This window comes from Falco biarmicus, chromosome 3, assembly GCF_023638135.1.
Source record: "Falco biarmicus isolate bFalBia1 chromosome 3, bFalBia1.pri, whole genome shotgun sequence".
Classification (NCBI taxonomy): Eukaryota; Metazoa; Chordata; class Aves; order Falconiformes; family Falconidae; genus Falco; species Falco biarmicus.
In genome coordinates this window covers 93,456,104-93,480,623 of record NC_079290.1, presented here as the reverse complement: position 1 = coordinate 93,480,623, position 24,520 = coordinate 93,456,104, and the positions used below count along the sequence as shown (strand labels likewise).

At 38.6% G+C, this 24,520-nt stretch overlaps 1 protein-coding gene across 7 annotated transcripts in view; it reads right to left on the bottom strand.

Annotated features, from left to right (window-relative positions):
- The window catches only part of FARS2 (phenylalanyl-tRNA synthetase 2, mitochondrial), a 249,532-nt gene that overhangs the window by 209,750 nt on the left and 15,262 nt on the right, over positions 1-24,520 (bottom strand). For 3 of the 7 annotated variants that reach the window (XM_056333242.1, XM_056333248.1, XM_056333244.1), the window contains exon 2: positions 10,741-10,865. The exons of 3 other annotated variants lie outside the window; for them this stretch is intronic. In XM_056333242.1, the coding sequence (XP_056189217.1) occupies positions 10,741-10,764 (24 nt within the window). In that variant the 5' untranslated portion in view covers positions 10,765-10,865. Of the gene's footprint in view, positions 1-10,567; positions 10,630-10,740; positions 10,866-24,520 lie in introns of those variants that run through there. One more of the 7 variants, XM_056333245.1, reaches the window with a different exon arrangement.

Below are 24,520 nucleotides of genomic sequence, written 5' to 3'. Positions count from 1 at the left end.
TCCAGTCTTGTTTTGGTTTGTTGTAATTTCTATGATCATTATGATGAATTTTTTAATGAAACACATAATAGGGAGTTATCCCTTAGAGGTCTAGTCAAGTCTTTCTTTCAGGAGCAGTTTTAATGGTGCTTATGGCTGTACGCCAGTTATTTTGCTGAAAGCTTAGCAGGTGATGTATTTGCTTATAGGCACTGTCATATTTTATCCATCTCAGCATCTATTTAGTAAGTGCTTTAACATTCTAGAATATGGCAGGAGCTATATAAAACACAGCATTGTTTTCCATATTTTATTCCCCGCATTGGCATTCCTACTCTCAGATTAGCTGGCAAGAGTAGAACTATTCACAGCAATTTTAAAAAAGAAAGTTTCAGCACACGCTGACAGCCACAGTTAGCTGTGTACTATCACTAAACAAAACAAACCACAACACAAGTGTTCTTTTCCTGTTACAAAAAGTTTCTCAGCAGTTTTTTGTATAGAAGAAAATATGATGGTAGACAAAGTACAGTGGTTATTCAAACAGACACAACCTACTAATCATATGCTGCAACAATGATTACTGATCGCAACCTGATTTACTTAAAATGTATTATGGTTGTACTCCAGTTAGTCCCTTCATCTTGTTACATAGCATAGGATAGGCAGAAAAATCCATTTGGATTAGGCTTTTCCATTCACAGTTTCCTCCTACATGTGTTTAAGATTTCTAGGTGGTCTAGATACAAGCTCCCACTGAAATTAATGGAAAAACACTAGAAACATCTGTGGAAATCATACTGAGCTGACAAGATACTATTTTTACTCCACTCTTCAAACTGCAGTCATACATATTGCAAGGTTTTAAATTTATTTTTTTTTGTATTCCTTCATACAAAAGTCATAATTTCCATCACTTAGGTTCTAAAGTAACTTCTACCGCCTTCTCTTTGATTGCTGTTCATAGAGAATAAGCGGACTGAAATTGAATACAATACTCAAGATTCATTATTTCAATTGGTATTGCTGAAACATACAGTAACTTTGGGAAGGCCATCTCCTTCTCATATCCCAACATTTTTCTTTACTTACATTTCATCTTGGCTACAGTCTGGAGTACAGTGAGATTAAACATTAAGTACAATATGAATCTGCATGACTTTAGTGCTCAAAGGACTTTAAAACATTTCCCCTTTCTTAAAGCAACAAGTTTTTAATCTTTGGTTTGTTATTCCAACACCTCTAAACAGATTCAAACAGAAGTGCAAGGAACATATCTGAACTTTATTCACAAAGCTTTATAGTGATGGACAAAAGTGAAAACAGGAACAGTGGCTCCTACCTAGCTACATCTGATATGTACACCACAGTGATTCAGAAATTATACTGTTGAATTTAATGCAAAAAAAGTAATATGGATGAACACTGGAAAAAGCAGAGGGAAAAAAAGTAGTTGTTTTTCCTCTATTCTGTGGTATTTAGCAAAAACTTTTTTTTTTTTTAAAATGATACAGCACTTGAGTAACAGCTGCCTCCTAAAGAAAAATGCTCATAACCATGGAAAAGCTATGCAAGATGTCAGATATATAGTACAGGCCAATACATTTCATGTTTTATGTGTGTTTCAGAGACATAGAAAGTAAGGCATCTGAAGACAAATTTTAAGCAGGACAACTGAAAAACTTAAAAATTCAAATGTGAAAGTGGAATTCTTCTCGCTGCGTTGCATACCACAGAGTGCTCCTCCCAGTGAGGACAATGTTTCAGGGTGCACTTCTACATAATCACAGAACCTACTACATTAGGAGTAAAATTACTAATGTAGCATCTCAGCAGTAAGAGTGGAAAGGGTCAAGGCAAGATAAAGTACAGGATATCATATTGGTTTCCCTGAAAAAGGCTGTTTCCAGTAGACCCACGCTGTCACAAAAAGAGGTCAAGGGCAGTAACATTTAGAGGCTGCCTGAATGAGGCCAACATACCTATTAGCTGTCAACAAAGGGCATCTTAGAGTACTGTACTACTCAGTAATTACAAAAAGAGCACGACAGTAGGAAAACTAAGCTTAATTGTGAAAAGAAACAGCCTGGCCCTCTTATAAAGCAGTTTGAAATCACCTCCCCACCCCATCCCCACCCCCCGATAAACAAATCAAATACAGAAGAAATTTTAAAATGCCCATCATGCAAAATCCCACATGATTATTTAATGCATTTTGCAGGACAGAGAGCTCCAAGACAGACGTGATAGTGAAATACATAGATGTTAGTACACTTAACCCTTCCTTGAATAAAGGCCAGGTAAGTGGAAACTAAAAATGCAATCAACACCCCATCCAAATAATTTCCAATATGCCTTCCAACATTTTTTTGTCCTTTCTCCTGGTAGACTTCCCACTGATCTTTCCATCAGAAACACAAATATCAGATAAAAGGTATCCATCACAAACACTTTCAGAATAGAAAACCATCCTTCTCTCCTCCTATCAGTTCTATTAAGTAGAATAGTCTCTTTTTAAATTGCATATACAAATGAAAGAAAAGCAGTCACTTGGCAAGCAGATTGCTTCTTGACTGCTAAAGCAAATTCCTCAGGTCATATTCTTGTTTCTTATAACATCCCATCATTCTGAGGTTTTAACACATCCATCTTCGTCAGGCAGGTTCCCAATATGCTCAGGCAAGAAGTGCAATAAAACAAGCACAAGAAGAAAAAATCTCCTCCCTCTGCAAAAAAACCCAACTTTCATTACTCCATCCAGAATAAACACATCTTGTGTTGCTCAAAACTAAAGCACAGGTCTCCAAGCGGGATGTTTTTTGGGTAGCCCTGAAGACAAACTGTGGATCTAATGCTTTTTCAGGACAGAGCCTTCACTTGGGAATGGAAGGAAGAAAAAAGAAAAAGACAAAAAAAAAAAAAAAAAGATGGAATGTAGAAATCACTGGTAGTTGATTCAATCATATGAGCAGCAAGGTGTCATCCAGTCCCACAAGACAGCACACCAGAGAAGACAAGACTGTGGATACCCTGTGACCCTGAGCAGAAAAACCAGATACAGTTTTCTTGTAAAGGATGGACCAGACATTGTGCACAGCATGCTAAGCACAGCCTTAGCGCAATGGAGATGTATTGTCTCCAGAAATCTGACAGTCCACTGAAGCTCTCCACCTATGTAACGAGTAGAAAAATCACATCTGTGTTTCTCCCTACCCTTACAGATCCAATGGCAGTTTTGAGGTCCTGAGGTGCAGTCTCATCAGACCTTACTTCTACTTGTGTCCCACAGCAATGTGGTTATGCGCAGGTATGCAACGTCTAGTCAGTCAAAGGAAACACTGAAAACGAATTAGGGGTATTTAGGTTGGAGGAGTACGTTGCAGACCATGCTTCATCCTGCTCTGAGTAACCCTATAGGAAAGGTTTTAAAATAAAAAATTACTAATGCACAAGTGGCTTAAGTTACACAAACTAAGTAATCCAAGAAAACTATTTTAAAGCTGAGAGGCAAAAAAAAAAAAAGAAATTAAAAAAAATACAGGAACTGACTATGCTTTTGGTATTTTTTAACTGATTTCCCACCCAAATACAGATCTGAGGTGAGTGTGTGACTTCTCCGTTAGGTAGTATCAAGTGAGACCTCCCACATGCTTCACGTAATGTGAGTTTCTAAAAGTCCTATTCATCTACCTTTTTGGAAGATCTTTACTCTAAAGAGTATGTAGGCTACGACTCTTGGAAACCAATTAAACCTGTAATATTTCCAAATCTTCTTAGATGTTCAAACTTCTTCAAATAAAGTTCATCCAACTCAGGTATAAATACATGACTTGTATTATGTAAATTTCCTGACCAGACAGCCACTCCTCACACAAAAAAAACCCCAAACCAAACCAAAACCACCACCACCAACAAAAATACACAACCAAAAAACCAAACCAAAGCAAACACCCCCACAAACCAAAGAAACATAGAATTTAAGGCTTTTCTCTTTCAGAACTATTCTGACTTTTGGAGCAGGACAGGCAACATTATAAATCATGAATCTGTTTTAAAATCTTGTATTTTTCATATGGGAAAAGGTGGATTATCACCCTTCATCTGCTACAGAACACATGCTTTTATTTCCTATAAAGTTTCAAGGTAGTAAATCTTAGGAGCACTTTGTTTAGATACTGAATTTTACTACAAGTAATTCTTACAGACTTCTGATATGTAAATTAAAATATCTTCCTTTCTCAACTACACACAGCAATGAAATAACTAAAGAGTAGATTTACAGAAAAGGGAGATGAAAACTACCTACAATAAAAATGTAAAACCCTCTAAACTGTTAGTAAATAAACTTCTTTTCTGTAAAACATTTTTGGTGTACTGTATATCAAACACGACGGTGAGTGCATAGCATAAAAATTTTACTGATGCGATTTTAAGATTACCACTTGTAACTTGCAAGTAACAGCAGTCATCATACTAATACAAACTACCAAAGTGATGGTAAAACTTTTATATCTTACAACATAAGCCATCACTATTCTGCTGACCAAAATCTTAAATGTTTTATTTCCATTGATTATACAATTAATAAAACCACACAGACACTTGGGGAAAACTACATTACAATTTAACGCTACACTGCTCCACATAACGTAACACCAGGCATTTGTTCACAGGTCACACAAATCTCAAATCTCCCTGAATTTCCATTTGATAAACAACCATTCCCTTCCTCCCCTGCCAAGTCTGTCTTGGCATCAGCTTAGACCCTGCTTGATTTTTCACTCTTTCTGTTAAAATCATAAACTCACTCAGGTCTGCTCAGCATCCCAATGCACAAGGCCCTTACCTGGGCTTCCACAAGGTACCAACACGGGATAAAAATGAAGCTAATTACATACTAAAGAAAAACGAGCCTTTAGCAGTACAATTTGCAAACTTACTGAAACCCCAAAGAACTTAAGACTTGCCCCAAAGTCTTGCCATCTCACAGTCTTTCAACTTCATTTTAATTACTGGACTTTGGATTAAACTCATGCTTGATTCCACTGGAATCCAAGCATGGGCACAAACTCGAAGCTAGTCAAGCGCTGTTGGATCCACCACACTTCACTGGAGCCTTTTCTGGAGCTGTGACCATGTGCACAATCCCGTGGAAATTACCAGTCACTCACGTCCTCCAACACCATGTTGTACAGCAACTTCAACCATATGTTTTAGCTGCAAAGCAAGAGTTTCACGTCAATAGCAAAGGGTGAGGGGGAAGAACAATCCACTGATTCTAACCTAAAATATATTTTCTTAGGATTTTAAGTATATCTGAAACCCTTCACTTCCTCTGCACATTAGGATGATACCAACTTGCAAAATAACTGTCCGTGCTTGATGTACCTAAAATAGCGTTTGCAGAAAATGCAAAAAGCTGTTTTCATCCGTGAATACCAATCCGTGGCTACAGCAAAATAAACGGAAAAAGACGTCCAGCAAATCTCAAAAAGCATTTCCCCTTTTAAAGGTAGACTCCTAGATGAAACTTGGCACTTTGTGGAATGGATCTAACGTTGCACAGGATCTTCTCTTTTGAAGGAGGAGATAAGGAAAAAAAAAATTGGCAAGGTTAAGTGATGCACAGATATTTTTTTTTGGATCTCTGCCTGGTAAATTCCTGTAAAAATTGCGTAACAATTCAATAGTTCAAAGTTCGATGAATATCCTTCTTTTGCCAATTCTTAAAGTAAATTTCAGTACAATAAGGATAAGAATTGGAGGGAAAAAAGGGAAAGTGATCAGCCACCATTGCACGAAACAGTCACATGCACCTTTTCTTCTTGCACCTTCTTCTTTATTTGTATAAGTGAACTGCACAGAGCAGCCACGTTGACTTTAGCAGCACTACTGAGACAGAAGAGACCTGACCTCAGAAGACTTACCAACAGATGATAAAGCAGCAGTAGTGTTCAGAATAACAATTTACATTAAACACTGAATGCTTTCTGATGTAGTTGCCAAGCCACTCTCCATGATACTTGAAAAGTCATGGCAGTCAGGTGAAGTCCCTGGTGACTGGAAAAAGGGACCAACCTGTCAGTCTCATTTCTGTGCCTGTGAAGATTGTGGAATAGATCCTCCTAGAAACTATGCTAAAGCACATGGAGGACAGGGAGGTGATTTAAGACGGCCAGCATGGCTTCACCAAAGAAGTCCTGCCTGACCAACCTAGTGGCCTTCTATGATACAGTGACTGCATCAGCGGACAGGGAAGAACTATGGATGTCATCCATCTGGACTTCTGTAAGGCCTTGGTATCCCTCCCTTATAAATTGAAGAGATATGGATTTGATGGATGGACTGCTCAGGGGATGAGGAACTGGTTGGATGTTCACATTCAGAGGGCAGTGGTCAATGTGACCAATAGTGTCCCTCAGGGGTCCGTACTGTGACCAGTACTGTTTAGTATCTTCATCAATGACTTAGTGGGATCAAATACACCCTCAGCAAGTTCGCAGGTGACATCAAGCAGCGTGGTGCAGTTAACACACCTGAGGGATGGGACGCCACTCAGAGGGACCTGGACAAGCTTGAGAAGTGGGCCCATGTGAACCTCATGTGGTTCAACAAAGCCAAGTGCAAGGTCCTGCACCTGGTTTGGGGCAACCCTGGTATCAATACAGGCTGGCGATGAGCGGATCGAGAGCAGCCCTGAGGACTTGGGGGTACTGGTGTATGGAAAGCTGGATGTGCGCTGGCAGTGTGCACTTGCAGCCCAGAAACCCAACCATATCCTGGGCTGCATTAAAAGAAGAACAACCAGCAGGTCAGGGGAGGTGATTCTGCCCCTCTGCTCCACTCTAGTGAGACCTCACCTGGAGTGCTGTGTCCAGCTCTGGTGTCCTCAGCACAGGAATATGCATAAAACAGAGAAGACGCATAAAAATGATCAGCGGGCTGGAGCACCTCTCCTATGAGGAAAGGCTGAGAGAGTTGGGGTTGTTCAGCCTGGAGAAGAGAAGACTCTGGGGAGGCTTTATTGCAGCCTTTCAGTAAAGGGGGCTTGTAGGAAAGGTGGGGACAGACTTTTCAGCAGGACAGAACAAGGGGCAATGGTTTGAAACTAAAGAAGGGTAGATTTAGACTAGATATAAGTAAGAAATATTTTTTTTATTTTACAATGAGGGTAGTGAAACAGTAGAACAGGTTGCCCAGAGAGGTGGTAGATGCCCACGAGATGGAAACATTCCAGGTCAGGTCGGACAGGGCTCTGAGCAACCTGATCTAGTTGAAGATGTCCCAGCAGGGGCGTTGGACTAAATGACCTTTAAAAGGTCCCTTCCAACCCAAACTATCCTATGATTCTATGATTTTTACTGCAGTTGTTGAAAACTGCCAGAGCAGAGTTTAGAACAGTCTTTTACCATCTGAATGGCATCTGTTCATTTAATCAGCTCAGGTCTTCCTGCATGTCAGATTTGGCCACACCAGTATCATCGGTATTGAATACATCTGTACAAGACATCTGTTTTAAAACTTATCTGTTAATGGCTTAATAAAAGTACTCAAAGCCAAAGGCTTTCTGTTTGTAGAGGAATCAAAATAAACAGGTCCTACATAATGTTGTAAGCCATGCGTCCAGAAGTTTCTAAGAATCACTTCCCAGAGGCAAGTCCTCATTCCCCTCAGGATCTCCATCATTCAAACGCATGCAGGCATGAATGCCAACTGGTATGTTCCGACACACACATGCACACAGTCATTCAGAAGTAATCTTGAAAGGATGATGAATTTACTCATCTTGGGAATGATTATTTCCCCCCCTCCAGGCAAAAAAAACCTTTGACAAAAAAGTCCAATTCAAAAAATTGCAGACTTCACAGGTTTGGGTGAAGGAGGTAGGTGCCTTCAGGCAGAAATGGAAAGCTTGGGAACTGCAGAATCATCTTCCCCCTTCTAGCAACTAACCACTCATGGGCCATTTCATTCAATTCTCAGTAAAAGCACTAAGCAACAAAGGTGCAATTTTTTTTTTCTTTTAACATTTAAGTTGAAATGCTCAGAGCACACATTAGAAAAATGTATTTTCAAACCATGGCAAGCTACTTTAAAGCAGAACATAAACACTTCCAAAGGTAACAAAAAACATCCACATGTAACAGCTTTTCCCAGAGCTGGAAGACGCTGCAGGCACCACCAACACTGCAAAGAGAAAAAAAAAAAAAAAAGGGGGGGGGGGGGGGGAGAGAAAAAGGTAAAAGGGGAAAAAAAAAAGGCTGGGAAACCCTACAATTTAAGGTATCCTTGATGAACCAATCTCCCTAAACATAAACATATAATATACATGCTGTACATGCTACTTTAGCAAATGTTATTGCATACTGCTATTAAATCGGTTTGAAGGTTACAGACCTCCCATGCAAAACCCAAATACCACAAGTTTTGACTCTTCAAATATCTTAATTCTACTTGCATGCTAAATTCACCAAAATACAGAAATAAGTTTTCAGTTAGTAATATAAGTAAGTTTGCAGCTATCTCTTAAAAGCCACTTTAGTATGTGAGCTGTCAGCACTTACATTAACTATTGCATATTACATTAACCTTTCAGACACTGTACATTCTGGAGGAGATTTATAGAGTCATATATTTATACTTTATTCTATTATTCTTTATTTGCCCCTATGCAACCTAGGCTTAATTCATCATCAAAATAAGGCAGTAAAACAGCACTGAAGGCAATCACATTGCAACAGTCATGGCTGATTCCTCCTGAAAGCTGGATCATCTTGGGGTTTGAGTGCATGCAATGGATCCCAGGACACAGATCTACTGCACTGGTCTGAATTTCAGATGGTGTGAGGTTTGAGGTAGCCTGTGTTTTCTCATGTAACAGGAAGAGACAACCCCACAGCCTTTTCCCTGCCATGTGTCCAGGCAGGCTGTGTGATGACACTTCCGATCTGAAAGGTCGGACTTGCTGGCTCAGGCATCACAGACTCAAATAATGTAAAGGTCTCCTTACTTGAGAACAGCTGACAAGGCAGAATTTAAATGAAAATTTGTCTGAGGCATGTTAAGAAAATTTATGTTCCTTCACTTAGCGCAAGTATTATCATCATCATTGGAATGGAGGAAGCCTAGATCAAAGCCTTGGTTGAAGCTTGAAGTCTTACCCTAAGCCCTGAATGAACATACACAGTCCTCATCTCACACAACCCACAACCAAATAGACAGGAGCAAACATGTCAAAATGAGCAAGATAAAAAAAAATTATGCACTTAATTCTTAAATCATTAATAAAGCAAAACTGTATAAAAAACAAAGCTAGGGGACACTAACTTTCTCCATAGCAAAACAAGCACCTGCTAACACCTGGGATTACTTAATTATTGTAATAAAACATAGATCAGAATAACTCTCTAAAATAACATGGAAGATAACATAAACACCTTTTTGCCACTTCAAGAATCATATGTCACCATATGCCATGAATAACTGCTCCCAGAGAAAATTGTAACAGGTTCGTCAGACCAAAACCACCTGTATCTTTCCTTCTCAAGATGATATACATTAATTACAAAAACTAGAAGGCCATGATATCCAGAAACAAACTGCTTAATTCAATAAAAATACTGCCTTTGTTTAGTCTATTCCACCAGTTTTGACTGTGGAATATGTTTTGGGGGACAAGTTTAAAATGTTAGGCTTCTGTATTTGTAACTGAACTCAAATTTCCATCCAAATGCAACTGTACATGTCCCAGATCAAAATTAATTATTAGCTGGTAAACAGGAAACGTACCAATTGTTATTTTATAAGATAAGAATGTGTAAATATTAAGAAAATAGCTATATTTCTGTTAATTGCTTAAAAGTACAAAATCAATGCTCATTTTAGCATAAAGGACTAATACTATTTACCAAATGACTTATTTTTTTGCCAGCCATTGACAATGAAGCATTTTCAAGGAAAACAACATAAAATGCACAAAAGCTTCCCTATGCCTTTAAAGAATCCATTTGTAATTACGATTTAAATCAATTCAGCTTGACTGATGTCCTGTTTGCTCCCATCAGTCCACGAGCTTCCCCTTCCATGACCAGAATGAATGTTGCTGTTTTGAGCTGATGGGGTAGTAAGAGCTGCCAGCTCGCATGAATGATTTCTCACGCACATCAAAGGCAGGCCTTATCAGTGCCTTCCCTAACAATCTCCTCCTGATGTCTTCAGGAAAACTGGTTATTCTCTAAAGATGGTAGTCTGGAATAGAGTTCCAACTCTCAATTAACCTGGGCTGGTTCCAGATAATGAAGCGGAAGAAAGGACAAAAACAATTAACAAGATATATTATACTACTTTTAGTATACAACCTTAATTTTTATTTGGTACAAATACAACCTGCTTCCAACTGTAAGGTGAAAATTTGATCAACAAATAGGAAAGTTAAATTCAGTGAACAGTATTATTTTCAGCGTCTAAGGTAAAAGTGTCTTTACAAAAATATCAAGCAAGTTACATGAAGAAAAGGTAACTGCAATCTAAACTTCTTCTCTAGGTAAGTTTAGCTGAAAACAGATGGGAGAAAAAATGTCAGTCTTACCTTCAAGGAGGTCAAGCAAGAGGATCTGGGGAACTACAGGCCAGTCTGCCTCACCTCAACCCCTGAAGGTGGTGGAGCAAATTAAAAAAAATGCCAAAAATAACTTTATATGTATCTTAAAAAAAAGCATACCGCATTATCTGTGCTAACTCAAGGAGTCAGGAGAAACTCACCGCGCCGGTATCCCCAAACACCATCTGGAAGGTGTAAACAGACAGTGCAGCGAGTTGTCAACAGGAAGGGATGGAGACACCATTTGAAAAGGAGAGAAAGTCTTCACTTACTCCTCTCAGAATTCCTGCAGCATATAAAACATCTTCTGGTTTACCTTCTTTCTAATCCGCACTATATCCCCTATATATTTATTACACACTTTCAATGCCCTATTTAACTCTGTGTTTGTTTTTTGCATTCTTTTTGCCAATATCAAAAAAAGAAACGTATTAAGTTTTACACTGTTCTCTTGTGTCATTATTTCTTTTCAACCTTTTAATCTGATTGAGGTATGCTCCACAATCTATTTTCTTCCCTTTCAATGCAACAAACTCATACACAGCCACAGGCACATGTGATCACACTCTCCTACAGAACATCCTTCTACACTTTATAAACACCTTATCTTCTCTGGCCACAGCCTTTCATTACTTATTTACAATAAATATATCCCACTCCTCCCTAATCTTCCTCTAGTCTCTCGTTCCCCACCTGTAACTTGGCATGTGATCTGACACCAACCCAGCAAGGCATTTATACTTTTCAGTGTCTTCATAATACTAAATTAAACATCTCAACTGCTTCAGCAGATCAGAGCAGAACACTCAGTGTCCTGAAAAAACAAAGTTTTTCTTCTATCAACTAAACAGATTTTCTTCACTTGAGGCACCTGCTCTGAATCACTCCCTAGAGAAGCTTACAATACATATACACAACCAAATACACATATACACAACCACAACAATACAATACACAACCAAAATAAAATGAAATACCAGAACAAAACCACAAGGCCGTTCTTGCCCCATCAACTCATAGCACCCCAAGATTTAATCCTTCTGGTTTTTTGGCCTCAGATTAACCTGTAACGCATAGCACATGCACAATCAACCAGAATAATTATTTTGGTTCATCTGTTTTCCAGCAACATGATACTGCTCTCTGTTTATTACAGCAGCCTTCACACAGGTCCTGATTAATTACTGTTCTTCCCTTTATTTGGGAGTCTATCAAAACCCCACAAGTAACTAGTAATTTAATTCCCAAAGTATTAAGAAAACAGAGTTATTTTCCTGTTTAAATACTACCCATATCTAATGAGCAGTTTACCATTTCTTCAACTCTTACAAGATAAGAACAATAGCTGTAATGGTTTAATCCTTCAGGTTAATTAAAAATCTTCCAAGCCTTTATCTACACACCATAAACTTCAATAGAATTGTCTTCCACCATAATTCTCAGGTTTAGGAAGCTATGCACATGACCCCTAAACTCATCCAGATTACTTCAAAGAGTCTGTAAAGTTATCGAAGGAACAGTGATAACACACTGGCATAAAATGGAATAATTGTAGATATTAAAAGAAAAAATAAAGAAAATCAGCTGATTTTTTGTTGTTTATTTGTTTATGCTTAGGGAGAGAAGAGTATGTCTTTGTGATACTTGGAGGGGGTGATGGGAAAGTCACATTTTCTTCATTGGAGGTATTTTTTCCTGTCACCCCTAAGAAACCAAACAGTTAGAAGACAAGCATCTTAAAGGAAGCTTGTGTTTTCCTGGGTTTTGAGACTATTTTAGTGATGCACAGATACAAAAACTCTTCCCAACTGAGATAAAGTAAAAAAATAAAGCAGAGGTCTCCACCCATGCCTGCCCTTTATCACATTTTTATAAGCATCTCATATCACGTGGCATTCTACTTAATGTCTGCAGCTTCTGGAATGGGAGGATGAGAACAGAAAGCAAGCTTGCATTTTATAAGCATACTTTCCTTGTGGAAGAAGCTTAGAAATACAAACTTGTAATTTTCCAAGCCCAGAACAAAGGTGGCTGGTAAATGCACCCACCAACATAAAGACTTTAGTTCAAATACACAAAAAAATAAGTCATGGTTTGAAACTATCAGCATACCATTTAATTTACTTTACCACACATGAATTAAAAAGGAAGCTCTGACAACAGAAAGCACAATTAAAATCTGTTTACGTTTCTTGCAAATGAAGCATGTATGGTTTGTAATCTTGATTTGAATATACAAGAGCACTTTCATCCCTTTCAACATCTGTGAGGAAAGGTGAGAAAAGCCCAAGTCACACATACTGTGGAAAGGGACACACCTGGAAAGGAAAAATACTACCTTGGGTGAAGTTGGGGTATGGAACAGGGCTGAAATAAAATTGTTCCCTAGTCTATCAACAGGCCTTGATTTAGGATAGATCCAACCCAGCAGCTGGTAACAAATTTGCTGCTTATCGTGGATAACCTGTCATGTCAGTGCCATTTTACATATGTGTGCATACACACATACAAATTATATATATAATGTATTTGATTATAAGCCATTACTTGTTTATGCTTTTCTCTAGTTGATTGAGGAACACTACTATCCAATCTCTTGCTCTTTGAAATTACCTGGGAACATGTGTGATACAATTTCCATTAACCAAACTATTTACACTGAGACCGAACACGTCTCGGAAAGATACGCCCTTCCCTAACCAGGAGCTATGGGACAGAATAGATGAAATCCCTCTGACAGTCCCACTCACACTGTCAATCTAGATAATATAATGCTCCTTCCTATTTTCACATCAGTAATGATTGAACTTTGCTATTTTATGTTAAAAACAGTAAGGAAAAACCCATAGATTTTAAGGATCTATAGAACTGAAGATTCATGCGCATTTCCCTCTACTTACCTCCTCTCTAGATGACCTTTCTTAAGGTGTATTTCTGAGCAGGGTGAAGTTCTAAAATATTTAGTAATAATCCATTTATTTTTTATTATTTTCACCTCTCCTTTTAAAAAAAAACATTATTTTTATTCTAAGATGTCCCACATGCATGCCATCCCCTTTCCACCATGCTGCAATTCTCCTGTAGATGATAATATCAATATCTCAGTCCTTTATGAGAGCACAAGACAGAACACCGACCTATGGGTCAGATGCCTCATGTAGCTGCACTGATTTACCTGACAGTAGGATTGAGCCCAGTTGCTTACGAAAACACTAAGTAAAAGATGAAAAGGAGGACACTTTAAATAAAGACGTGCAACAGCTGCAAGGGAAATCTAGAACTGACACTCTCTTTCAGATTTGCCTCAATTTGAAGGGCTCTTTTGCCTCAAATGAGGCAAATGAGTAAGTTTCACCACAAAAACTGTTAAAAATTTGCACTCACAAAGCATTTTGGCTAATACCTACACTTTGACCATATTGTTTTATTACTCTCTTAAAACACTGTTATGTCTACATTATTAAATAAATGAATGTACGAATGCCTCTGTTATTATCCACATACATCAGCCTTGATTCAAGGAAGTAATTCATTATATATGCCTTGCACTAGATACTGGGCCATTTGTACTGTGATTTAAAACAAAAGGGACACACCTGTTTTTCCAAAAGACAGCCTTATTTTATATCCACTAGCCAGGTTTCTCTACAGGTTCAAGCTGGAATAGAAAATGAATTGCAAGAAATGAAGTAGGATGAGAAACAACACAGGGTCCTCAGGGGTCACATTCATTTAGAGGTTTTTTTGCATTAAAATCTGATTTTTCTTTACCAATCTGTTCTGTGACTTGAGTGCTGCTTCATTCCAGAGGTTAGTGGAAAGCCACAGAAAGTGACTCCAAACCTTTCTGTATCAGCAATATACCTTGAACTTGAGATGGGGGACTTAAACTACTGAAATAAAACCAATATGGACTGCAGTGATGAAAACATATAGGTTCTCCCTCAAGCAGTCCTGGCTGACACAGATGCAATACTTATCGCTGCTCACTGTTTCAGACCATCACTGTTGAAACCCAGATACCTAGGCTGACTTCCCTTTGTATTGAAATCCCTTCTGAAAATATCTTTTTTTTTGGGGGGGGGGGGAGGGATTGACATTTGTTGGGGGGGGGGTCGAGTTCAAACTAAATTCAACTGTGTTCACATGGTTCTCCATCATAACAAACTACTGCTATCAATGCTTCAATCTGTTTCCTGTAGTTTAAAGCTCAATATTACAGAAATGCAAAGTCAAACAGAATAATTGTGCAGGGAAAAACCACCCCAACCAGAAGAGTTCAAAGCCATGGATAAAATACGTCATTCACCAGAGGCAAACTGGCATGCAGAAAAGTTGCAAGAACACAGTATGAACTCTGTAAAAATGTAAATATATGTAAATATCTATAAATTTCACTCTTGATTACCCAGTAGCTTTATCACTGTGGATTACATCAGTTCTCAGTGGTCTGAAGCCATTACTGATTGAACTGATTATAATAATCTATTATTAGTATAAATCCCAGAATAGATATTACACTACCACTCAGAAAAATAAACTGTAAAACCTCACTCTGACAAAACAAAAAACCCACATCTGTAGAACTTCACTCTGCCTCCTCAAATCTATCATCCATCATTTATCTCTGTCCTTTCTGTACCACTGACAGTTGCTATTCATTAAAACAGCAGAGCAAGAGGAGACGTAAGGACGGGTTATGAGAAAATAATGCAGTAACCATGAGGACAGCAGAGAATTCACGGTCTGCAGGTACCACATTTCCCTCCAGGGTCTCTCAGGGCGAGAGTGCACTCCTCATCCACACCGAAGGAGCTCTGCCCTCCAAGGCAAGGGAAGGAGGATGAGTTTGCAAGGAAGAAGAGTAGGAAGCCGTGGGGAAACAGAGCCGCAGCACAGTGGCCTGGCCCCTCAGCCATAGAAGCTGTTTGGTCTGGTATCACACAGACACCTTTTGTCGATCCCATTCTCAAATCCAGCCAGGCCATACATTTTAAACTAATAGGCAGCAAACCTGCATATATTCAAAACACTTCCTAAGAAAATGGAGTGCACTTATCATAACGAAGATATCCAAGTGGGGAGACTTCAACCTGAATATGGAGCAAGTGGGGAAAAGAACTATTGGGCTGCCTCAGAGAAGCACGCTCATGATGGGTGTGGGTTAGTCCTACATGGTTAGCTCTAAAGGCAGTCTAGACAGTCTCACACACTCAAAAGAAGAGGGTTTTGATTTTAGAAGATTTCAGAATCATGTTCCCTATCTCATCCCTTCAGAGAAGAAATACATTCTTGATTAAACCTTTTAAAATGTATTTTTATATAGATGAAACTTGTGTTTTAATCACTTGCATGACAAAATTCTGTTCTTCCGCTCTCCTGCGATGAGAGCAAATGCAACAGAGGATGGATTCTGAATTGTTCTTCATTCTTTTAATATTTCAGTGTTAAAAATGTAAGAGAACTGTTATATTAATAATGAAAAGTGGTAGAACACTCCACTAAGGACAAGCATAATTCAGTGGTGCATGGATTACTTCATAAAGACAGGCTGGGGAAAGTGAGACTCACAAGGTGGCTACAGAGAAGATGACAAAAAGGAGACATCCTTAAGCCCAGCAGCCAGCAAACATACAAAGACTTTGCATCAGCCTCTATTGGAGATACCATAGTGAGTTTAGAACACAGAACAACCAAAAACAGAAACAAAAAAAATCCAGCAGATGGCTCTAAAAGAGAACAGAGACAGGTGACGAACTAGTCTGAGAGAAATAAAAATAAAATGGGAGCAGTGCCACAGCATTATCATTTTTGTTGAGCCACCTGGAGAGGTAGCAGGCTTATCAATGAATGCCAAAAATGAGTAGTGCCCATCTGCTCACCCTAATAAATATCCCTTACTAGAAAAAGTATAAAATAATGCAATTCCTTCAGCACTACTCCCATGCTTTCAGCAGACCTGTTTGTTTAAAATATTTACTTGGGTCTTACACGGCTTAACAACTACTTGCCGCAAACACAATAATGCTTTAACAAGACCCTTGGAAGTACCTGGTTAAGTCAGTAGCTGTGAGAATTCATGACAACAGAAAGCTCCAAAAACTTCCTTTTAAATAAGCAAAACCTCTGTAATTATCACCGCCTTCAAAATGCCTTCAGAAAGGTATCTCAGGCCAACTGAGCAGACTGATGGCAAAATCCTAAATAAGAGAGGCAGTTCAGAATGTGAAAAATTAGTACTCCTCTGGAGCTAACAGCAGCAGAAAGTACGTCCATTCAAAAAGAAGGGTAAGAACCATGGTACAAGCTTAGTTTACCTCCTCTAACGGTGACAAGTACCATCCTGCCGATTCTAAACGTGGATTGAGAAAGGAGGTCAGAGTTGGCAGAAGGGGAAATGAGGAATGCTCAGGTGTCCCAAAGTGCCGCTACAAAAAGAAATGGGGTGAAAGAGAAAACTAAAACACACAGGTTGGTTTGCCTCCCTGAGTTTGAAAGCAAAATGCCTCTTCTTTAGCACTAACCTTTATCAGCTCCAAACATTGTCTTTGCAGTGAACGAAGGCATAACAGTTTGAAGCAGGAATTCAAACTTGTTAAGACTGAGTTATTTCTAAGCTGGCCTTTTGGTTCAGAAGTATATTAATTTTTACTCAGAAGTATATCATAGATGACATACACAGCTGGAAGAAAACCGTTCTGTTTAACATCACTGATTCTACCACCTCAATAAAAGTGATCTAGTCACATTAAACTACTGGATTCACACAAAGTTATTCAGAACAGGGCCGGCGTTCATACATTCACCACCATCTTTGAAAAACACACTTGTGCGTGTTTTGCACTAAATTTTGCCTTTCATTTGGCAAAAATGCATCAGATGTAAATTTATGCTTGCATAAACATGTATTAAGAGGAAGGAGAATACAACAAAAAGCACTTCTGAGGAAATACAAAACACAAAATGAGCAAACATATCCACACAGGCCAGTGTTCTGTAAATGTCTGTACATACGAGGCCAGAGTTCCTTCATAGTTACTACAACAGATTTTTAAGAACTTCCAAAAAACCTGTAAGTTTTTTAAACTGCCCATAGTAAAACAAAGCAAACAGATACTACACTACGCGTAACGCAGAAAAGCTATGTACCAACTGAAAGCTTATTTCTCTCTTCAATTCAATACTCAGGAAACCAATTTCTTCAACATTAAAGTTATTTAAATTGTGTAAATTCCTTTAAACTTGGTTGTCTTCAACATTTTGTATCATTACAAAAAGTCTGCCCAACTGTCCCTGGGACTAAAGCAAGACACTTGGTTCCTAAAGTCTCAAGCACCTTTACCAAGCACTGGTTACAAAGCCCAGCTCTTCCAGCTGAAGCACAGAAGACAATGCTGTAGCCACACACATTATTTCCACTGTTCTGTATTCCCTGCATTAGCATGAACTCACAATCAAGTAGTATAAAATGGCTAACGTCATTTGGTTCATCAGCGAACTGGCCCACATTTTTTGAAATAATGTGAGTTAAAGAACTCTCAGATACAGTTCAAACAGAAGACTGTTTAAGTCCAAATGACCAAAGCCTTCCACCAAAGTAAATAAGCTCTCAAGGTTGGATCACAGGATATTAACTATTCACATTTGATTCAATACAGGTAGCTAATAAGAATTACTCTACCTGAGACCTGAAAAAATATTTCAGCATTTTAGAATTTGGGCTCAAAAAGTCTTCCTGGAAGAAATCTTTCTGTTTGCCTCAGTGGAAGCAGGACCAGGTTTTGATCGAATTCCTCTTGAAGATGAAATTTTACCATACATAGCAAACAAACTGTTACAGCTGTGTTCAACAGAGCTTTTTCTTGAACCTACCCAGAGTTATTCGGTATCTGCTCTTCACAATGCAAAAGCAGGGTGTTTCTTCCCTTTCCTTTCCATTGAGGATACCAGACTTAGTAACAGTTAGTGCCAGCCTCCCTGAAAAGAACTTGGTAACTAGCCCGCCCATAACAATTATACTTCTGGAAACCATCATTTATAGAAGTACAACCAGCAAAAAGATCCATTCAAATCTAAATATCTGAAGGGCCACTAGTTTGAAAAAGATAATTACTTTCATATAAAGAGAACAATCAATAGGTCAATGACACAGTAAGTACAAAATCTCATTTTGTCAGGTACCACTGAATCTTTTTAATAAACTCATTTTAGCTTATTTCTACACAAAACCATGTATTTTGTGGAAAATGGCTTTAAAAGAACATTTACCTGCTTAAAAAGATTCCTTCCTCAGAGAGTGAACATCTGAAACTGATTTTAGCTACATTGGAAGAACAAATTAAATGCATGAAATCTTTGCTGATGCTGGCACCAAACATCAGAGCCTTTCTAGGACAACAGCCCTAGTGCTGACAAAGTGCAACCAGCCTGCTATCAGCCAGGTGAACTCTATTCTCTGTCCTCCTATACCAGAAAACAACTTGTGACAGCTGAATCGGGGGGGTGGTTTTGTTTTTAAGCTAATCTGTGTATCCACTCTAAGGGTATTAATCTAATTATCTGACCTTATCATAGCGTGCTAGGGAGAGTTTCATTTAAATAATTCTGCTGGTTTTCCTGGCTGGCTTGGAAAATGAGGGAGCTTCCATGAGCAAAGCAAACAAATGAGCAAAACAAACCAGATGCTCCTTCTGGTGTACAGTAGATGAAAGTTTCCAGCTACCCAGATTTCCTTAATTATTTTCAGCAAATAAGTCATCTGGGTAAAGTTGCTCATTGTAGTAAAGGTTGTGCATTCCTCTGTTGAGTTAATCTCATCTTGGAGCACTCTGCATTTCATTGAGAAAATAAATAGTACATTTTTTTTCTTGCAATAATCCAAAAGACAGTAAAGGCATGAAGTGAATGTAGCAATATCTTTTCCTCTTTCATATAGAGAAGCCAAGAGAGGGAGGCGTCAGTTTTTTATGCTACCTGTAAGACATCCTGTTGCTACTAAGCAATGGCAATGAGCTGTCTTGGCTGCTAAGGTCCACCCAGAGCTTTTACCCTCTGTGCACCTTTATTCAAGAATCAGCTTTTTCAAATTATTTATCACCTCATGTAAAAGGAGAGGATAATGATGATAGAAGACACAATGATCACTTGCATTACATAGCAGTCATCAGTACCTGGTACACATTGATTCCCCAGGGTGTAGTTTATTTATCTCTAGGTTTTTAGTTCAGGATCAACACAGAGAATCCTCAAGAATTTCCAGATTCTTTCTACAGACAGGATGCTTCATATCTTGCTCTGTTTATGCTCTGGCTTCCTATGAGGGTAAAAGCTACAGAGCCTAGTTCCAAATGCAAATCACAGGTTAAAAATATCAAAAGGTGCTGGACAGGCCATCAAAAGGGAACCTGTATTAGCAACCATCAGTAGGAAATGCCACCATGGTTTTCTAAGAATTCTGTATTCATATCTGGTGATGAGATCATTACATATCATCAGTCAGGCTCTGAATGGGTACAGTCTGACAGCTGCAAATCTTAGGTACTATCGGACGTTACATTCTAAGAGTGATGTATAAGGTGACACCATTTCATGATGTAAATATATTACCTAATATATGTTTGCCAGACCAGCATCAAGGACGACCTCTAAAAATACTACTAGCTTGTCATCTTATTTTTTATACAGCACGTCACATTTGAAGCAATGGAAAGCAATTCAATTTGAAATCTATTTGAATCTTTTTAAAAGTCTAATTTCTTTGAATATTTCCAATAACACAATAAGGTCACCTAAGCCAAGATGCTGCCTTGACCATGCACACCTGAGGCATGAACTCCCAAAGGCAGGCTGTTTGGTTGCAATGAGCATAATGTGTGTTGATGCATGTATGCACAAGGGGAATGGGGACTGGAAAAATGCATCCTGCTTTGTCCAACCACTTCAAGTTGCATAGAGGATTTTTCCATGTACTACAGTGCTCAAACAATCTAACTGGCCTCAGATAGCCCACTGCATTAATTGTTCAAGCATACTGCCACTTCTCCAAAAATCTTTAATAGAAACAATGGGAAATGGAAACAGAAAATACAGCAAGAGTTGTATTTCTCCACCAGATTTTGGAATTGCAGTAATTTTCCCTGGAATAGGAAAAATGACTATGTCCAGTTCTCAAAATGGGTAATTAACTACTACTGTTACTGTGGTTGCCTCTTGCTGGTCATGGGTACCACAAAAGAGCAGCCTTCTCAGTACACATAGAAAATTAGAGAAACTGCGGGGCTAAGCAAATGAGCAGTATAAGGAAAAGAGTTTGTGTTAAATCTTGCTCTCAGGATACGTGAGCCCTCTCCTTGGGTTCAGTCATTCCAACTTAGTTCACTCCAAAAAAGTCCAAAATCCAGGATAACATGATCCAGAGACAAAGAACCCAGTGGCTTAGGAACTGGAATTCTCCACGTCCCAGTTCATCACAGCATGCACAACCTTGTTTAAAATCTGTTACAAGTTCTCCACAGAATTAATGCATCAGTTATGGACGGCGAAGGGCTATCTCCCACTTTCTAATTTCTCATGACTGATACAGTCATGTGACTGAGGAGCAAAACTGCCCACAAGAAAGCGAAGCTCAATGACAGCAAGAGATGGACAGTCACAGGGTAGGGCTTAGGGATGACAGGACTCAACATTTGCTGAAGATAACAATAAAGCCCAGGACCAGCCTCCTTTAGAAGCAAATACAAAGTTTACTTTCGTAATTCATAGAATTACAGAATCATAGAATAATTTAGGTTCAGAGAAACCACTGGAGGTGCTCTAGTCCAACACCCTGTTCAAGGTTGCCCAGGGACTTGTCTACTTCGGTTTGAATGTCTCCAGGGATAGACAGAATTTCCACAGCCTCTCCAGGGAACGTAATTGTAGCTGATTTAATTCTCTCCCCCGGGAGTTCCTCAGAGACCCACCCAAAAAATACACTTGCTTGCTAACACATGAAATCAACCTGCTAACTCATATTTTCAAAAAGGGAGAATGGGCAGAGACTACACATGCAAAACCAGGGAAAGATTCAAAGGTGCACAAGTTTCTTGACAAGTCACACAAAGATTAATCTCACATTTATACATCCACTTCTCCGGCCTTAGAAACCTACCTTGCTTATGCCTGACCTGAAGCACACAATGTACTACAAATGCCATACTTTTTCTTTTCCTTCTGCATCTAGCTACACACACAACATACTGATGGGCTTTGCAACTCTATAAGGTAATAGAAAAAGGCAAGACAACAGAATTACCTCTATAAGGTAAAACAACAGGATTCTCCTGCAAAGCTGCTTACCCACAGTGCTGAGAATAAACAAAATATAGTGCAAGACTTCTACGATTTCTACAGTGAAACAAAAAATAAGAATTTTAAAAAGTTAAATTGATTTCTTGGACTTCTGTTTGTAAAATGATTTTTCCTAGTTTTGGATTTATATTCCAAACATTTAGAATATTTCTACTTCAGAATTGAGTTGTGGCATGGAAGGTGTGTGTGTGGTGTGGTAAAAACCACAAAATGAGAACAGCTTTTATCTAAAAACAGTTCATTTAAGATCTCATACACCACCAATGGAGATGTTCATTTGAGTAAAAAAGTTGATACATTTATGACAAGCTATCGTGTGCTTTTCCAGGTGATGGCAACACGCTGACAGCTTTAAAGAAGTAGACAATAAACTTTATGGTAACACGTCTAAGCAGCCTTCTCCCTCTGCAACGATGTAACAGTTTACATTTACAGCTGATTACCATTTCTATGAAATTCCAACATTTGCTAATGATCCCCAAGACTAAGAAAAATAGCATCTTCTGTCTCAAGACCTCCCCTATAGACACACTATTCTTCTAAAATAGTCTGAAAGGCAACGTATACACTTTTTCATAAAGCATCCACTCTCGGTTCTTTTAAAATATTTCTGACAGCACCATTCTCTTTTCCGCTTTTGTAAGATGTGTCAGCCAATGGAACATAATTCATCCTTAGGGTAAGGAGTTTACAGTAAGCTTTTTTTGCAAGCAGCAGAACCACCAAAACTTTATTTCCTCTGTGTCTGGAGGCAAAGCTCGTTTTGCAGATTCAGTGGGAAGGGAAAAATTCATCCTGCTACTTCTGCTTTAGCTGAGGCATTAACAGGATCTCTCTTCTTTATTAAGCCCTTTATTCTCACACACCACATGTAACTTGCTGTCTTCGGCAATCTGGACATTCCTTGTGAATCTGAATGAAGTGGAAAAAAAGAGGGCTTACAGATGATGGACAAATACCATCTTACAGCTGTCATTTCCTTAGGAATCTGTGCTTAAAACCTGGAATTTTTAAGAATAAATATTAAACTGAACCCAACAGTGTCTTCAAAAAGTGATGGCAAAACATTGCACCCAGCAACACTTCAAGCAAAAGTAGCACTCTGGTTCTCAAAAAACTACACAACTTGAGTCTACTCTCACTGATAAAGGTCATTGCTAAAGAACACACAGGCAATCTGCCACTCTGTGTACACGTACATCCACTTCGCTTCTTTCATATCATTCATACATGATACTCGCTACTTTCACTGGCCTGCAACACCTTTAAGTGTGAACAGATTGATTAACATCCAGAAATCTGAAACAAGCTGCCATTGCATTTCACTGTAGATGTAGAGGGATTACTGGAGACTGTGGAGTCAAACCATACGTGCACAGAGGGACTGTGCAACACAAACCACACATTTCTCTGCAGATGATCCTGGGCCAAAGACCAAGAGACACTGCTTTTTGAAGGTCTGCTTTTTCAAAGGTATGGGGAAGCGTGACGGCAATGATGGGAATTTTTTGAAACAGCAGACTACACAGAAACAATAAGCTACATCAGAAGATCTGACGCATTCAAACACAAGAAACCAAATACTAGTTCCTTCTGAGTGTAACAGGTCAGATAACTATTCTATAGTTACATCCTTGAGAATCTCGTGGCAGTCATCAAACAGCAGATTTCTGATAGAGCAAGATCAGTTTTCTCAACTTGTACAATGCCCATATCATTTACCTATGTTGTTTCAAAATATATAACCAGCAAAATATGGTATCTTGCTTCACAATACATTAAATATATTAAACAATATTTTTCTGCTTTCATCTGTGTTTAACACCAAAAAAGTAGACCATATATAGGTTTTCATTCTCCTGTTTCAGAGATTTGTATCTTAAAAGTATAGTTCCCCTTCTAAAAGGGGTTATTAATTTTTTGAGAACCAAAGGCAAGAGATAAAAATATTTTGCTAACCTATGTCCCTTCTCAAATGCAAATGGAGAACTAGCAATATAAGCTCAGCAGCAGCTAAAGACAAAGAAAAAAAAGGAAAGAAAAAAGAAAAAACCCCAACTTCTTAGATCACCTACTCATCCCTTTTCCAAGGTCTGGATCACTTCCTAAAGCATATAGATATTTTTGTAATACATGTCCCACAAAATCACTGTAAGTGATAGAGAATCAAACATCATCATGGCCTGAGCATGTGTCATGCTTATTTAAGAAGGTAGTTTCCCTCAAAAGTAATGTATGTTCTGTGCTATGTTGCAGTGGCTACAGAAACTTTTTTCCTGCAAAGCAGCAGAGAAAATACCACCTAAACCCTCAGCATTTTGTTGGCATAATATTAAATGTTGCCGCAGTAACTCTTAAATGCCCCTAAAAAGAGGAGGAAAAAAAAATTAAGATGGCTTTTAGTATTTTTTCACCAACACAGACCTAATCTTTCTAGCTTAATTTTCATTGACAGGTATACAACAGATACCTTAGAGAACCCCTGTTTATTGTGCTAGAAATTGTGTGCAAACTATTGAAAGTATAAGCAAACCCAAGCGACAGATTTATGGCTAGTTACACCAATGCTAAATTGAGAAAGGCTTGTAAGCT